This window comes from Olea europaea, chromosome 11 (assembly GCF_002742605.1).
Source record: "Olea europaea var. sylvestris chromosome 11, O_europaea_v1, whole genome shotgun sequence".
NCBI lineage: Eukaryota > Viridiplantae > Streptophyta > Magnoliopsida > Lamiales > Oleaceae > Olea > Olea europaea.
The window spans coordinates 33,417,443-33,435,312 of NC_036247.1; the positions used below are offsets into that span (position 1 = coordinate 33,417,443).

Sequence of the window (17,870 nt, forward strand, 5' to 3'; positions counted from 1 at the left end):
CTATTTTTAATTATGGGTTTGCCAAATGCACTAACCTAGCTCTTATTTATAAACTTTTGTGGGGTCTTGAGAAATGGGATGGTGTTTAATTGAATTTGTATTTTATTTCTTTGATTTTTCACTCTATTTGTTGTAGATTTGTTGCACGCCTAAGTTTATTTATTTATTACTTTTATTCTTCTCTACTCGTGCCAAGTTCAAATACTAGAAATGTCAATGCATTTTGGTGTTGTTAGGAGCCCAGATGGACTTCCAATTAGGATAGTGAAGAACCAGCTGTACGAATCACAGTTTAAATCAAATAAATTAATTACTGTTCGAATGCATAACAAGGGTTGTTGGGAGCGATAGGTTATTGAATGATAACTATTTTGCTTGATCTTTTCTGGTGAAATTTGGTATTTTTATGGGGAATAAGGATTAGTTTGTAGTTGTTGAATCTAACTTAATGATCATGAGGTGTATAGTCGACATGCTATTATTATTAAAGCTTAGTCATTATCGACTTTTGTCTCATCGACTTCTTATTGCAAATGCTTGTGGCTTGTCGACGAATTGACGTGCATATTATTGTGTATGATCAATCCAAAATATTAGTTATATCAAGCTCAGGTTATGTAATAAAACCTACTAATCTTAAAGGTTATAAAATAATCTTGTTCGAAGCATTCTAATTCTCAAAATTTCAATACACAGAAATTCAGTGAACAATGGAAGAGATACTGTTAGAGCAAAAATATATAGACATAGCAATATATGAAGAGAAATTTGAAAGAGTAAGGATTACATTTTTATCGTGTTTTGTTGTTTGATTTTTTCCTAACACATTAATACATCAATGAGTTTTTTCACAAGTATTTAGAAAAGTTCCAATTCATCTGCTATTTCGTATACTTATCCGATGTTGTATTTTTTATATTAGTTATTGTTAAATTTATGTCAATGACATTATTTAAAACTATATTTTTAATGTAGGATACATCAACCCATAACTATGATGTCCAGAATGAGTTATCTGTTGATTATACGGATATGTTTACGACAAACATGGGTACGTAATAATTTTATTTTTTTTAACATGATCATATATAAATATATGAATATTTGATGATAAACAGATGTTTACAAGTAGAGAGGCCTTGATTGATTGGGTTAAAACTGTTGGTAAGAGATATAACATGATTGTTGTTATGAAAAAGTCCGACTTCGGCCAAGTTGGGAGAAAACCAAGAATTGATTTTGCATGTGAAAGACATGGTTCATATAGGTGTAGGAATACTAACAAAGAAAATGAAAAACGAAAGAGACGAAGAACTACCGAAACAAAAAAATGTGGATGCCCATTCTTATTGAATGGAAGAAAATTGATAAATGGTGATTATTGGATATTGAAAGTGAAATGTGGGAGAGATAATCATGACATTGCCCAAAACCTTGAAGGACATTCATATGCTAGGAGATTAACTGAGAAAGAGACTTCAATTTTAGTAGACATGTCAAAGAATCATGTAAGACCAAAGAAAATATTATATACATTGAAACAAAATGATGACACAAATGTTAGCACAATGAGGCACATCTACAAGGCACGTCAGAAGTTCATGCTCAAAGAACAAGCTGGAAGGACACAAATGCAACAACTAATGAATAGACTTGTTGAGAATAAGTACATAGAGTTGCACCGCACCTACATGGAGACGAATATAGTTCAAGATTTATTCTGGGCACAACCATATTCAATAGATTTGTTGTGGGCTTTTCCTCGTGTGATAATTATGGATTGCACGTATAAGACAAATAGGTATCGCCTACCGTTGTTGGAAATAGTAGGTGTCATTTCTACTGATTTAACATTTTCGATCGCTTTTGCATACTTGGGAAAAGAACGTGAGGAAAACTACGCATGGGCTTTAGGGAGATTGAAGAGTCTAATGAACGATATAATAATGCCTAGTGTTATTGTTATTGATAGAGAGCTAGCTCTAATGAAGGCCATTGAAAAAATATTTCCAACATCTACTAATATTTTATGTAGATGGCACATTTCAAAGAATGTGTTGGCAAAAACAAAAAAATATTTTGACAATCACAAGGACCAATGGGATGCCTTTATGCATATGTGGAATTTGTTAGTGCTTTCAACATCCATAGAAGAGTACAAACAAAATCTAAATATCTTATAATCCAATTTTCAACAATTTCCGCAAGCAATTGATTATGTAATGAATTCATGGCTTCTTCAATATAAAGAGAAGTTTGTCGCAGCTTGGATAAATCTACACATGCACTTTGGAAACACGACAACTAATAGGTCATGGACAAGAATTCATGGACAAGAATTCATGCATTATTGGAGCTACAACATACAGATATTAAAGCGTGATTTGAAAAGAGTTTGGGTACTGTCCAACATAATTTCAAACCTACCTTGTTTAAAAAGCTTAGGGGATTTACATCAAGAATTGCAATAAATATGATATTTCAAGAGTCCAAAGGAGCTGATGACATAGGAACTGACAAGGTAACTTGTGGATGTGTTATACGACAAACACATAGATTACCGTGTGCCCATGAGATTTCAGAGTATAAGAAAGAATCTCAACCCATTCCTTTATCAAGAGTACACTCTCACTGGAACAAGCTTGATATAGTTCCTCTTGATAAAGGTAACACATCCGAAATTAATTGTGCATCATTATTTGAAATGATTGAAAAACGTTATCGAGATAATAATGATCATGTGAAGGCAGAAATCCTACAAAAATTGAAAGAGATTGCTAGTCCGAGTTCTACATCATTAGTTGAGCCACAAGTCCAAACTAAGACAAAGGGTTGTCCATCTTCAAAAATAGATGTATCTACTCGTTGAGACCCATCATATTTTGAGTTAGTTCTATCTGGACAAGATAATACGTTACAACAATTGGATAGTTCCATTACACATTTAAGTCAACCCATGTTATTAAGCCAGCCTCCAATTCGACAAAAACATAAGGTGTATCGAGCACGTGGATCAAAGTCCATGGCTTATTTTGATTCGTTCCCTATTCGTTTGAGACCTTACATAGTTGATGTGCAAGATGTGGCCACAGATGGCAATTGTGGTTTTCGGGCTGTGGCTAATATTCTAGGTATAGGTGAAGAGAATTGGTCTTTGGTCAGAAAAGACCTAATAAAGGAGCTTGAATCTCATTTTGATGATTACTCTAGACTCTATGGAAATGATGATATGGTCCATGAGTTGATTCATTCACTTTCTCATTTTGATGGTTCAGACTATGCCGGATATGGGTTATGTTATTGCTTCAAGATATAAAATTATTCTTGTTCACTTGAGCCAACAACAATGTCTTACATTTCTTCCACTTTGGGATGAACCATTTGCAATCGCATCTCATAAGATTGTTGCAATTAGATTTGCCAATAACTGTCATTTTGTCTCGGTAAATATTCATCAAATTAATTAAATTTTTAATTAACTAAATAATATTTCTACTTATGTTTTTCTATGTGATTGTGTACAGATAAATTGGCATACTAGTGGACCAATGCCACCTATTGCTTGTAATTGGTACAAGTACCATCATCCATGTGCAGAAGGTTGGGCTACACCTTATCATGCTAGGATGCAATTTTTTAGGTCCCTGGTAGAAGAATGTGTAGCTATATCAGAGATAATTGATTTGGATAAACCATAAGAACAATTAACTACTACTACTATTATTATTTTTTTGATCTGATAACACTACTATTATTAATTGAACAATTACTTGATTTGTTCGCTACTATTCGATTACCTAATTATGTTATGTTTATCCGCAAAGATTTGAAGCCTAATTTTGATTCACATTGATATATTATGTACAAATTATTTCCAGCATGTGATGTTTTCTACTTGTTATTAATGTGAAGCATTTTTTGTCTAATTGAAAAATAAGAAATTTAGGCATGTTAAAACATTTTTCTCTAAACATTTATGTAATTTTTTCTACTTGTAATTTTTGATTTAAGCATACCATGAAGAGATGATTGATGCAAACCAATCATCGTCCAAACATGATGAGTTCCAAATGTTACTCGGTATACTTTCTCTAGAGACAAACCTCCTCCTAATTTGAATGTTGATTCATGGTGGTTCGCCTCTGATGAATTGAGTTTTATGAATAAGAATGATAAAATTTCTAGTAAACACTGTTAAAATGGTTAGCTGAATAATATATATTAATTTAATGTTCAATGATATATATTAACTCCAACGTTAATAATTATTCGGTGACCTAAAGATTTCTTTTTTAGATTTTCATGGGAAACTTTGCTATTGCCATGAATTCTTGTGTTCCGATGTTAACGTATACAGTTTGTCTTTTAACTATTTAGAGATGATAATAATAATTTCATGAGGGAATGTGCTTACATTGAACGATGGCTAACTGATGAAATCCTAAATCTAAGACATGAATGTAATAAAATTAATATCATCTTTGTTAGTATTCCATTCATTTTATGTTTAAAAGAGTTTATATTTTAGGGATTGTGTGAATCTAGCGTTAGGGATGTACTAAAATTTATGTGGATGTATGTTATTTAAATGAATGAATTTAGTAAGGACAAAATTGGAATGTAACGTGGATGTAAATAGTATTTTTTTAAAATTTTAAAATTTTATTAGGGATGAACTTAGAGTGGGATGTACTTATAAAAAATGTGGATGGAAATAGCACTATCCTATACTTATTGACAGTGATTGACATGTCCCTTCTTACAAAATTAAGGTATGAAGTCCCACATGGATTGGACTAGTGACACTTTACACACATAGTCACTTGTACTTTTTACTCCATTCTGATCTGCACTGAGTATATGGGAAGGTCTATGACTTATTGATTTTATCTTTGCATCCTATCAACTACATTTTTAAGTTATTATATGTTATTGCTTAGATTGTAATTGACACGATACCCTTCATCATTTGTGACAAAAAGGGGGAGAGAAAAGTGTAACTGAGATAGAGACGTAGATACATTGATTTACTGCATAACATTTATAAGAGTTTGCAGTAAAAGGAAGCGTTGCATTGCATTCCATATCATATCATATCCATTGCTGTTTGAGTTTTTATGTTTAGTGATATTGGTGTTTCGGTTGGTATTTTGATTAGTATCAATGTCACGTCTCAAACTAGCATGTTGAATTGTGATTAAGTGCTTTAATTTTTATATTTTCTGTATCACGTGCTTTTACACTGAGTATGTAAGTTTTTAGATTTCAGGAAATAGGTACAACAAGGAATGCAAAACTCAGTTATTCGAATTTTGGGTAGTTTAGGTTGTTTTAATTGATTGTAATCCCTTGACTTGAATTTGTATAGTATTGTCACAAAATGCCAAAGGGAGATATTGTTAGATTCTATATTTTAATTGACATTTTATGAACAAAAAGGACTTAATTGTATACGTCTAAAAGTCAAGGCGTGAAGTGCAATAATATATAGTTGAGTTGGGCTAGGGTTTGAGCTTGTAAAATTAGGGATCCATAAGTAAAAGTCTCTATATTTATGTATATATGCACAGAAGAAGAGGTGCTGGTCGCTGAAGACATATACATATAAACACTCGAAAATTGGACATCTTGGGAGAGTCAAGAAATTGATGTTGCTAAGTTTAATTATATATACTTGCATGCAGAGACAAAAGTGAAGAGAATAAGATTGCTTGTTGGTGAAGACTGTTGGTGGAATTAACAAGTGTTAGTGGCTGAATTTGGACCATATAACTACATGGAAATTGAGGCAGAAAGGGTTGAAATTCAAAGCTCCTGGAAGCCAAATTGGGTATATATATTCACGAAAAAACCAAAGCATATTTGGTGGCTGAATTGAATAGATTATATATTCACAAAACACAGCTTTGGGTAAATTGAGTGGCTAGATTATATTAATATATATATATATACACACTTTGGGCTGAAATTATGTCATACACTCACACGGAAATTCAGGTAGTAAAGGGGCTGGTTGCTGTCATAATTTATATGCACAGACAGAGACAAAAATATTAGCTGCTGGATGAATTAAAAGGTAGTGCTGCTGAATTTAATTTATTATCCACATGCATGCAGAGACGAAGTGGATTTGGAGTCTATTGTTACTATAAGTATATACAACATTATTGGCGACAGTTTTTGGAAGAATTAAGGGTGGCCGACTGCTGAAATTGTAATATATATATATCCACAGAAATTGAGGTAAAAAACGTGGCTGCTTGAGGAATTAGAAAGAGGTTGTGGTGCTGAAATTGTTTCATACCTATACACGAAAATTGAGGCGGTGGTTGCTACTTTGTTCCATCAATGAGAGAAATTTTCATATATTTGTTCAATAGATCCAAGGTGAAATCAATTGGTGAATTCATCCATAACACCTTGTGATCCGGCAACCAATCTTTTGGGAAAAACATCAATCTTGTGAAGACAAAATATCGTGATTCCTTAATCCTTTGAGGAACGGACTCTCTCATTAGGGGATTGAGAGAGGTGGACAACAAGCGCATGAACTGGAAAAGAGCAGGAGGTTCTTGAAATTTCACTTGGTGATACAATTAGCTAAAGACCAGAAAACTGTATTGGACAGCAGATTGGGCTGCAGGACGTAGATCGGGAAGCTAGCAGGAGACTAGTAGTATCTACGGTAGTAGATCGTAAGACTGGAACAGTGGGTCTGACTGGGTACGGAGTTTGGCAGAACTTGTACTTGCTGGATTGGTATAGTGGAAACTACTAGCTTCGTCTCGGAGTTTTACCCACATTGGGGTTTGTCCATCATCAAACAACTGTGTTCTTTATATTTATGCAATTTACTTATTTTCGGTAGTTCAACGTAGGATAGTAAAGCGTGTGAATTGACTTGGACATATTAATAATTGTGACTTGTTGCATTTATTAATTAATTTGTAAAATTTCGCATAAACACCTATTAACCCCCCTCCCCCCTTTAGGTGTTATTTGGATCGAACTACGTTATTTCAATATATGCTAAAAAAATAAGCTCTATGAAAATGTCATGTCTTCTGTATTCTTGAAACTAGAAAATCTTAAAGCATTGTAAAGTTCATTACTTCTCACTTTTTAACGCGTTAATACTTATGGGGTGTGTCATGTGTGTCATTGATTTGTCTTTCAATGAGAGTGTTTACATGGAAAAGTATTTCAAAAGGCAATTATTACCACAACTATAATGTTGAATTTTAATTTCAAAGTGTCATTCTTCCTTTCTTTTTCTTTTCTAATTTTTTTAGCGATTATCTCTGTCCAACATATTTGAAAACAAGCCATAATGGAAAGAGGAGAGATGCAAACGAGGTGGTTGATTTTCCTGTAATTGTAGAAATTTATTAAATTCTATGCTATATGTTGTTAGCACAAGAGAGGAAAAGCATAAACTTTAGCCTTAATTATTTCCAGAAGTAAATAATGTAATTTGTTTTAAAATAGAATAATATGTTGCAATTTGTTGTCTTCACAGCTTGGATAATGTTATATATAACTTATTTTTGTTAAACTTTATGAATATACGTTCTTTAAATGAATGAATAAAGCAAGAGTAATGTTGAAATATAATGCGGATAATATAATACTTTTCTTAAAATTTAAAAATTAGTAATAGGAATAGATTTAGAGCATGATAAATATATAAAGTGGTGTGCATATGTAATATTTAAATGAATGAATTTAATAAAGATGGTATTGAAATGCAATATGCATGAATATATTACTTTTCAAAATTTTTAATAGGGCTTGATTTAGAGTGTGATAGATTTATAAGAATAGTGTATAATAATAGAAACTTTCTATAAAAATTCCACTTACCCAATTGACTGTGAAAAAGAAACAAGTTTAAGAGTGCTTGGTGGCCTATATTTTTCATCCATATTCCTAGGGCTGGACATAATCTGGTTTGGTTCGGTTCTTGTTTCTAACGAGAACCAAACCAATCCGAAATTTTCGAGTATTTAGTAAGTGGAACCGTCGAGTCTAAATTTAATTACGAAACCGTTCGGGTTCGGTCTCATTCGATTCCGTATTATAATTAAATTTTTTAATATATACAAAGTTACCTTAATTTAATTAATGATATGTTCAATATTAGCTATTACAAAATAACGTAGTTCAATCTTCTGTGTTTTACGTCTATCTTTGTTGAATTCTTCATAAATTTGATTATTAAAATCATGAAAAGAGAAAGATAGCGATCTCAAAATAATTAAGAGAGATGTTGTAGAACTTTAATTCGATTTTTTCAGTAGAAATGACACTACAGTAGAATAACAGATTTTGATAAAATTGAGTTCAATTTGATTAAATTGATTTTGAACTAAAAATTAGAAATAGGAAAATCATATTTTGTAGTTTGAACTAAATTAATTAGTTAACAAATTTATTTAGAAAAAATAAAATAATTTTACTTATTTAAAACAAATTAATTAAAAATATTACGGAGATTCAGTTCTTCGGATTTTGGCCTAGAACCGAGAACCGAACCATACCCGTTGGTTCTTGATTCAAATACCCGTTTGAGTATATAATTTAAGAAGAACTGTCGGGTTCGGTTTGGTTTGAGTTCGGTCGGTTGGGTTCGGGAGTTTTGTTCAGCCCTTCATATTCCTACTTTTGTACAGTTTGATTGATATTTTTTTCATGAAAAATATTTCCATACTTTTGGTCACGTGATTATATTTTTCTTTTAAAAAAATACTTTCTTTAGGGGAATAAATTTTTATTTTTCAGATAATCTACTCTATCTTTCTACTCTATCTTTCTCTCTCATCTACCTCCCCTCCCCATCTACCTACTAACACAAAATGGATAAGTATATTTTTTAGGTTAAAAATAAAATTAATCAAATACAATTAATTGATAAATTTCATTCAAACAATTTCTAGGCAATTCAATTGCTTAAAATTTATTTTCTTTCCATGTAAATTTCATACTTGCAATCAAATATACCCTAATTGATTTAAATCGAATTGAAGTTAGGAATAATTGAATTAATAGTTAGATAGTATTCCTTGTGGAAACGATAATCCAAACTCTTAAAGTGTGTTAGATTAATTTATTTTCCATAAAAAATATTAGTTTTCCACCCAAATTCCAACTTGGAGTGTTTGATTGCTATTTTTTTCATGAAAAACATTTTCCAACTTTTGAAAATATGCCTAATTTTCCTTGTTTTTAAGGAAAATATTTTCCTTGGGTGGAGGTGGTTTTTATTTTCCTCAAAACAAGGAAAATATTTTCTTTTCTAGGTGATATTTTTCTTGTCAATCAAATACACTCTTAGATCAACTTCAATACTTGTTATGATCCATGCACTTATGGAATATAAAATCAACAATACTCCTAAAAAATAAGCGAAATTTTAAATATTGTGGGTTTAGGTTTGTAGAGGTTTTACCGTCCTCAGATACTCTATCGATTTATACAACTTTTGTCTTTATATAGAATGACTGGTTTTTCCAATTTTTGTCACCAACCTTTAGTTAACCAACATGTCATCTATAATTATGCTATATGTACAATATATTTTTTTTTTACAATATTGATTGACAACACACATTTAACAACATCACATTTATCTATTTTAAAAATTATTTTTTAAATTAATGGTTCAGGTTTGAACACCATCAATATTGTCAACCACAATTGTCAACAACAAATGCACAATAACTCTATTCGAATACAAAATAAAAGATGTGATTCAGAATTATTACTTACGGAATATAGTAACAGATTTAATAAAAAAGTCGATTTTCAATAAACTCAACAAACATGCAAGTTAGTTGTGTCCACTATTGAGCAATTTCATGACACACACAAGTTTCGTGTCCTGATTTGGACACCACTGGTTAATCTACACATGATAATCACCTTACGATGCAAGCTTCTATTATCTCTTTAGAGGCCAGACATCTGGACTTGCAATAACTTTAGTCTGAATATAAACTTTCAGGCATGCCAACTTCAAAGATAAATAGAGCACCTGCTTACAATGATAACTACTAAAAAACAGCTTTTCACCTACGAAAAATTACCAACAGATTGACTAAATATAAACTTTCAGGCATGCCAACTTCAAAGATAAATAGAGCACCTGCTTACAATGATAACTACTTGTTGACATATAAAAATTCAGCCCAAATCAAACAGCCCAAGGAATGAAGTCCAATTGGAGGATCCCCAAATCAGATAGCCCAAAGAACGAAATCCAATCAAACAATTCAAGATGAAGGCCTCAATAGGGAGGCCCAAGAACGCGGTAACACCATCGCCCAAGTTTGCAAGTCGCCCAGAATCTGAGCGAATGGAGTGCCATGCAGTCGTCCAGAGCTGTTACTCTATTCTAGCCCAAACCTTCAAGTCGCCCAAGGTCTTAGCAAACATGAAGTGTTGTGGTTATCAAGAAGTGCAGTTATCAAAGCAGTTATTAGAGCAGTCCTATCACGTTCCACGATTCAAGGAACTTAATTGAAGATGGTTGAACGACAAAGAGTAATGACAGCAGTTAGAAAAGGTAGTTCCTTGACAAGTTGGCCATTACGAGGAAAGTGGGCAGTTATAGAACGATCCAGCAGTTTTTAGGCGGTTGATCACAAAGAGATCATCCAGGGAGTATAAAAGGAAGGAAGGACATAGAGCAAAGAGACCGAATCAAAAACTCTCGAACAGAGAACATGTAATTTTAAATTTCTTAGCTTAGATTTAAACACTTCTTTCAGTAACTCGTGTACTTGTGCCCCTTGGAGGCATTCTGTTTTTAATTTTCGATTGTAAAGTCACTGCCAATAAAGAACACCCCTTTTTGGGACTTTGTCTCAAGAGGTTTGTCCCTTACACAATCGTCTGATCCCTTTTAATTGTTAGCGACGAACCCGCGCGAAACAATTTGGCACCCCCGGTGGGACAGTGGTGTTTGGTGTTGAAAATACAAAAGGTGAAACAATATGTCTCAGAGATCCGATAAGGAAGCAGCAAGTCAGGAAAGAGTCCAGTCTGTGATCGAGCGATATGAGGAGCAGCATGCCTCTCCACGAACAAATAGACAGAATCAGAGCAGTAATAGTCGTTACGAACTAATGATAGAGTTGAGTCCTCAAACCATGCGTGCACTACTTGGAGAACTCACACAAAATGTCGTTGAACAGGTAAATCTTCGAAATATTCATAATATGGAAAGATTTACCCAAAATGGGAATGCACATTATGACAACATGGCCAAACAACTAAACACTTTGAACGAAACAATGAATAAGTTAGTAGGCCAAATATGTCAACCGGCTATACCTCTTACAAATCACTTTCAAACTAGGACAATTGTGGGACATAATCCCTCAGTCCTAAATCTGAATCAAGGGATAGAACCACTTTCTGGTCCCTCTACTTCAAACCAAGGGGGTGGTGCGGTGCCAAATCAGAACAATGGTAGTGGTACGCCTAACTTGGGGGGTAATCCAAATGTAAGAGATAATGTCCTAAATAATGGACAGAATACCCCACGTATTAATGAGGGAATAGATGTTCAGGCTAATGATAATGGTCCTAATCATGGTAACTTTGTTGCCAATCAATGACCAAATATCAGGCCTCATGCAAATCAACCTGTTAACCAACCTGTAGGAATTCCATATGACCCCAACGTCATGTTGAGGAATCAGATTATGGGAATCATACAGGATCAGATAGCTTTTGGGGTGCGTCCTGTCATTAGGCCGACTTACACAAAGTCATATCCTGATTGGGTAGACCAAGCATATCCATGGCCTAGAGGGTATAAAGTGCTAGAATTCTCACTGTTTACCGGTTTAGGAGAGGTGTCTACTCTAGAACACATAGGGCGATTCACATTGCAAAGTGGTGATATAACTGATTACCATAAGATGAGGCTTTTCCCTAGTTCATTAACAGGAGTAGCTTTCTCCTGGTTCATCAACTTGCCAGCGAACTCTGTTCAAACATGACAACAATTGGAACAATTATTCCACGCTCAGTTTTATAAAACTGAGTCTGAAGTCCCTTTGGCTGATTTGGCGAATCTACGTCAAATGCTAAATGAATGGGCAGAAAGTTTTCTCCAAAGGTTCAAAACAGCAAGAAGTAAGTGTTTTGTATATCTGACCGAAAAAGAATTTGTCAAAATCACTCAGGGCTGTTTGAGCTTTGATTTAAAAAAGAAATTCCAAGACAAAAAATTTCCTGACCTTTTCCAGTTGAGTACAAATGTGATTAGGTATGAACGACTGATAATAGAAGAAGAGCAGATGAAAAATTCTAGTAAAGGAACTTATTACAAAGATCCAAATTTTGACGTTCATACCATCAGCGATGAGTCATACGATCAAGCCAAAATGTGTTTGGTCGAATTGGTCAAAGGAGACACGTATATTTGTCCTATAATGGCTAAGCATAGACCATCGGGTAAAGATGAACCCATGAAAGATGGAAATATAAAGGCTAGAACGTTCTCGTTCGATGTAACCAAAGCTGACATTATATTTGATAAATTATATAGGGATAAACAGATAAAGTTGAGCGATAAGCATAAATTGCCAAACCCTGAACAAATTATGGGTAAAAAATATTGTAAGTGGCATAATGCATGGTCACATTTGACTAACAATTGCTTAATTTTTCGCCATGGATTGCAGGATGCCATTAAATCAAGACGAATTACGTTCGACGATAAGAAGAAGATAGCAGTGGATGAAAATCCTTTTCCACAGCCACTTGGAGTGAACATGGTGACGTCTGGCTTAAAAAACAAGTTGCCAAAATTCAAGTTGGTCATAGATGATGGAGAAGAGGACCCTAAACCACATCCCAGTGTATTTGAACAAATCGAGGGAAAAGAACCAAAAAAGGACGAAGACGTCCTGTGTGCAAAATGTAAAAGAGAAGTGAGTGGGAACACGGAGAAACCAGGAATATGGCAGCCTCTCCATCGCCCTACTTTCTTCCCAAACACTCAGCCTGGTAGAGGGCGAGGTACATCATTCTATAGAGGACCACCTTTTGAGAGGCAATTCAGGCTAGCAGATAATGGGAGAACATTCAGGCCGCAACCTCACCGGCCAAATGTATGGCATTCGTTCCAGTATAATGCAGGGAGGGCAATACCCTTCGATGAGATGACTAGAACCCAACAAAGGCGTTTCCAATGAAACTATGGACGAATGATGAGGCAGCAATAGGGAGTGCCACATCCTAAAGCGCCTAAACTACTCAAGGTAGCCAATCAAAATGTTCTCAAAGATAGTGAAGAGACAGGTACAGATGAATCAATGAAAGAACTGCCAGAGACTTCTTCTGGGAGATCAAAGTTTGAGCGAGACAGAAGGGATGGAGAAGATCCAGATCAGCCCCTTACTATCCAGTTCGGTACGTTACCTCCTGTCGTGGCTAATAATTACTTACTGGCCAATGAATTCAAGAATAAAGAAAAAGAAGAAGAAGAAAGGTAGGACAACGAAGGAGAGGCTTGCGTGCTGGAATGTGAAGAAGGCCAAACTTCTGGAGAGGCCTACAATGATGAAGAAGACGACGGGATGACAAACATTGAAGAAGAAATCGACCTAGAAGCAGAAGGAAGAAGGAGAGGGGTATCACGCAATACTCTGTTGAAGCAACTACATCGAGAGGGAGTTCGCGAAATAGACTTGTTGGGAGAACCATCTGGGCGTCCTTTAGATTTCTACGTACTGTACGGGACACCCAAAAGGAAGAAAAGAATGCCTCACTCTGAAAAGTATGGATCACCTCCAAAAATAATGCCTCCTCCCACAGGTTGGGTAACTGATGAGGAAACATTAGAAAACAGTAAGAAGGAAATTCAGGAAACAGAGGCTCAGCGCGATATGTTGCACGTCAACTTATCACAGGGGGATAATTCGACAGAAAACAAGCAGGAAGTAGAAATAGAGGCTGCCGAAAAAGTTATTTTTAAACGGCCAGCCATGAAATTGACTAAACACTTGAGGCCATTGTACGTTAAAGCTCTAGTTAACGGCATCCCTGTGGCAAAAGTGCTTATCGACAATGGAGCAGCTATAAACACCATTCCATTTAGGATGATGAGGAAGTTTGCAAAGACAGAGAGTGACATGATTCCAACAGAAGTTATCCTTATGAGTTTCAACAGAGGAGCAACTTCAGCTAAGGGAGTTATGCCATTGGACATAACTATAGGGACGACTACTAGGACCACAGTCTTCTTTGTAATAGATGTTCCTACTAGTTATAATGTGTTATTAGGAAGAGATTGGGTACACAGAAGTCGCTGTATACCCTCATCACTCCATCAATGCCTGATCTTTTGGAATAACAAAGGCGAAGCAGAGGTGGTACAGGCCGATCATAGGCCTTTTGTCACGGAAGCAAACTCGGTGTAGAAGTTGATGTACGAAGGAAACTATGGACCTGTCAGGGTAGTACAAGATGGGGAAGAAACTCAAGTTGTTGCGCAAAGCGAAGAGCCATTTTCAGTGGACGCACTCACTGAAATGTTCAGACAGATGAGGCCAAATATAGTGGCCCTAGAAGAGCCAGTAAGTGGCAAAAGAATAATCAAGGAGTCTTGAATGGATTCTAAGTTACAAAAGCAAATGGCCGATATTCAGGCCTTCAAAGCTAGACTAATGGCTTTCAATAAGGAATGCAATGACAAAGCGAAAGAAGAGACAGCCCTGAAAGCGCTGAAAGACAAATTAACAGTATTCGAGTTAGAACAAAACATTGGTCGAGAAGTCAACAAGGTGGACTGTTTAGAAGAAGAAGTACTTACAAGGGAACTGGACGACGAAGTGATGCGGATCATCAAACCTAGATACGCTCAAGCACAAGACCCTCTGATTAAAGTAAATATTGGCAATGAAGGAGAAGATCGTCCAACATTCATCAGCCAGATGCTCAATCAAGAGGTTAGTGATAAATTAATCGCTTTGCTAAAGGAGTATAAAGATTGTTTTACTTAGGAATATGAACAAATGCCTGGTTTAGATAGAGACTTGGTGGAACATAGGTTACCAACTAAGCCTAATTTTAAACCTCATAGGCAGCCTCCTAGACGTTTTGCTCCTAATGGACTCCCTGAGATTAAGAAAGAGATAGAGCGATTATTGAAAGCAGGTTTTATTAGAACAGCCAGATATGTCGAATGGTTGTCCAATATCGTGCCAGTACTAAAAAAGAATGGTAAACTAAGGGCGTATAGACTTTAGGAATTTAAACATAGCTACACCCAAAGATGAGTATCCAATGCTCACGGTGGATTCTTTAGTAGACTCGACTGCCGAACACGTCATGTATTCTTTCATGGATGGGTATTAAAGATACAATCAAATTTATATAGCTGAAGAAGACATACACAAAACTGTCTTTAGATGCCCTGGGTCTCTAGGATGTTTTGAATGGGTGGTTATGCCTTTCGGCCTAAAAAATGCAGGGGCAACGTATCAAAGGGCAATGAATTTAATCTTTAATGATATGATAGGCAAGTTTGTTGAATTGTATGTAGATGACATAGTAGTCAAGTCCATTAAAGAAGATGACCATTTCGAACATTTAAGATACTCGTTTGAGCAAATGAAGCAATATAAGCTAAAGTTGAATCCCTTGAAATGTGCATTTGGTGTTAATGTAGGGAATTTTCTTGGCTTCTTAGTACACAAAAGAGGGATTGAACTTGATAAAAATAAAGCGAAGGCCATTTTAGAGGTCAAACCACCCAGCAACAAAAAAGAATTGCAAAGGTTTCTAGGCCAAGTAAACTTTTTAAGACGCTTTATTTCTAACTGTACAGGGCGAACTAAAGTCTTTTCGCCGCTCTTAAAGCTGAAAAATCAGGACGAATTCGTTTGGAAAGAAGAACATCAAAAGGCTTTTAAAAGCCTGAAGGCATATTTATCAAGCCCACCAGTGTTGGTGTCACCAATCCAAGGGTGGCCAATGAAAGTATACGTATCGGCTGAAAAAGAATCAATAGCTGGAATGGTCGCACAGGAAGACCAATTTGGTGAAAAAAGGGCAATTTACTACTTAAGTAGACGGTTAACGAAATGTGAATGTAATTACTCTGCTATCGAAAAATTATGTCTTGTATTGTATTTCACATGTACAAAATTAAGGGTTTATTTACAGCCCGTAACCGTTTATTTAATTTTTAAAGTAAATTTAGTTAAGTATATGTTCTCGCGCCCTATTTTACACCAAAAAGTAGGCCTTTGGACATTAGTTTTAGCAGAATTTGAGATACAATATATACCTCAAAAGGCAGTCAAAAATTAGGCTTTGGCTAACTTTCTAGCCGATCATCCATGCCTTGACATGCCTGAAGAAATTGAATTAGAGATCAATTCATTCGAGCTAAAACCTTGGGTGTTGTATTTCGATGGGTCAAAAACCTCTAAAGGTGCAGGAGTATGAGTAGCATTGATTAATCCTTTAGGAATTTCCTACAAGTTCGCATTCACTTTAGACATGATGTGCACCAACAATCAGGCCGAATATGAAGCCTTAATCGTAGGTCTTGAACTAATGATAGAAATGGGGGTAAAAATGTGATCATTAGGGGCGATTCTCAATCGGTAATTCACCAACTGATTGGTGATTTTAAATGCCAAAGTGATTCCATTATAAGTCAATATGAGATTGCCCAAGAATTGTTAGAAGGATTCGACCAAGTAGAACTTCAATGCGTTAATAGGTTATATAATGACGTGGCAAATGAGTTGGCCCAAATGGTCTCAGGGTACTCAAAGGTTTTGATTTGGAAGTCTACTTGTGAGTATAGAACCATATTGCCCGTGACCCAAAGAAGGGCGAGAAGGATTGAACTTTACTGCATACAAGATGGAGATACAATGGATTGGAGAACAGAGATTAAAAAGTTCCTTAAAGAACCTAATGGAGGGATTAGTAGGAAAATGAAGCTATGTTTGCCGAACTATACACTAATAGATGAAGAGTTGTTTAAGAAACGCTCTGATGGTGTATTGCTAAAGTGTGTAAGTTTGCAAGAAGCCAGAACGACCATGGCTGAGGTGCACGAAGGGATATGTGGAGCTCATCAAGCTGGCCAAAGGATGAGATGGTTAATTATTAGGAGTGGATATTTTTGGCCAAAAATGGGAGAATTATGCATTCAGTACGCAAAGAGTTGTTTAGAATGCCAAAAGCATGGTCCAATACAAAGGGCGCCAGCACGAGAGATGGCACCTATTATTAAACCTTGGCCGTTCAAAGGTTGGGCGATAGACCTGATAGGGAAGATTTATCCCCCATCGTCCAAGTAACATACTTTTGTTATAGTTGCAACTGACTATTTCACCAAGTGGGTAGAGGCGGTACCTTTGAAAGAGATCACCCAAAAGAATGTCATAGAGTTTATCCGTGATCACATCATTTATAGGTTTGGAATTCCACAAACGTTGATGGTAGATCACGGAACATCTTTAAATGGGGATCAAGTGAACAAATTTTTGAGCGAGTTTGGGGTTAAATTAGTAAACTCCACACCATATTACGCTCAATCCAACGGACAAGCAGAATCTTCTAATAAGATTCTAAAAAATGTCATCAGAAAGATGATAGATGAAAATGCCAGAAATCGGCACGAATGTCTGAATAAGGCCTTATGGGCTTATAGAACATCACCTCGGTCAAGTACCAAAATTACTCATTTCCAACTTACTTATGGACAGGAGGCCGTTTGGCACGAATGTCTGAATAAGGCCTTATGGGATTATAGAACATCACCACCGTCAAGTACCAAAATTACTCATTTCCAACTTACTTATGGACAGGAGGCCGTTTTGCCTATGGAAATC

The 17,870-nt window shown here is 35.4% G+C and overlaps 2 protein-coding genes across 2 annotated transcripts; both read left to right on the top strand.

Moving 5' to 3' along the window:
- Positions 1-710: 710 nt before the first annotated feature.
- On the top strand, positions 711-2,183 carry LOC111404754 (protein FAR1-RELATED SEQUENCE 5-like). The gene is made up of 2 exons (XM_023033516.1): positions 711-776; positions 1,119-2,183. The coding sequence occupies exons 1-2, from the start codon at positions 711-713 to the stop codon at positions 2,181-2,183; spliced, it is 1,131 nt and encodes a 376-aa protein (XP_022889284.1).
- Positions 2,184-3,022: 839 nt separating this feature from the next.
- On the top strand, positions 3,023-3,698 carry LOC111404755. The gene is made up of 3 exons (XM_023033517.1): positions 3,023-3,232; positions 3,276-3,443; positions 3,525-3,698. The coding sequence occupies exons 1-3, from the start codon at positions 3,023-3,025 to the stop codon at positions 3,696-3,698; spliced, it is 552 nt and encodes a 183-aa protein (XP_022889285.1).
- Positions 3,699-17,870: the final 14,172 nt, after the last annotated feature.

Bases quoted from the DNA above. Each gene is read 5' to 3' on its own strand.
- LOC111404754 (XM_023033516.1), top strand. From the start codon at position 711: ATGGAAGAGATACTGTTAGAGCAAAAATATATAGACATAGCAATATAT. The intron at 777-1,118 runs GTAAGGATTACA...GATGATAAACAG, and splicing joins ATGAAGAGAAATTTGAAAGA to ATGTTTACAAGTAGAGAGGC.
- LOC111404755 (XM_023033517.1), top strand. From the start codon at position 3,023: ATGGCTTATTTTGATTCGTTCCCTATTCGTTTGAGACCTTACATAGTT. The intron at 3,233-3,275 runs GTCCATGAGTTG...TTGATGGTTCAG, and splicing joins TCTATGGAAATGATGATATG to ACTATGCCGGATATGGGTTA. The intron at 3,444-3,524 runs GTAAATATTCAT...GATTGTGTACAG, and splicing joins ATAACTGTCATTTTGTCTCG to ATAAATTGGCATACTAGTGG.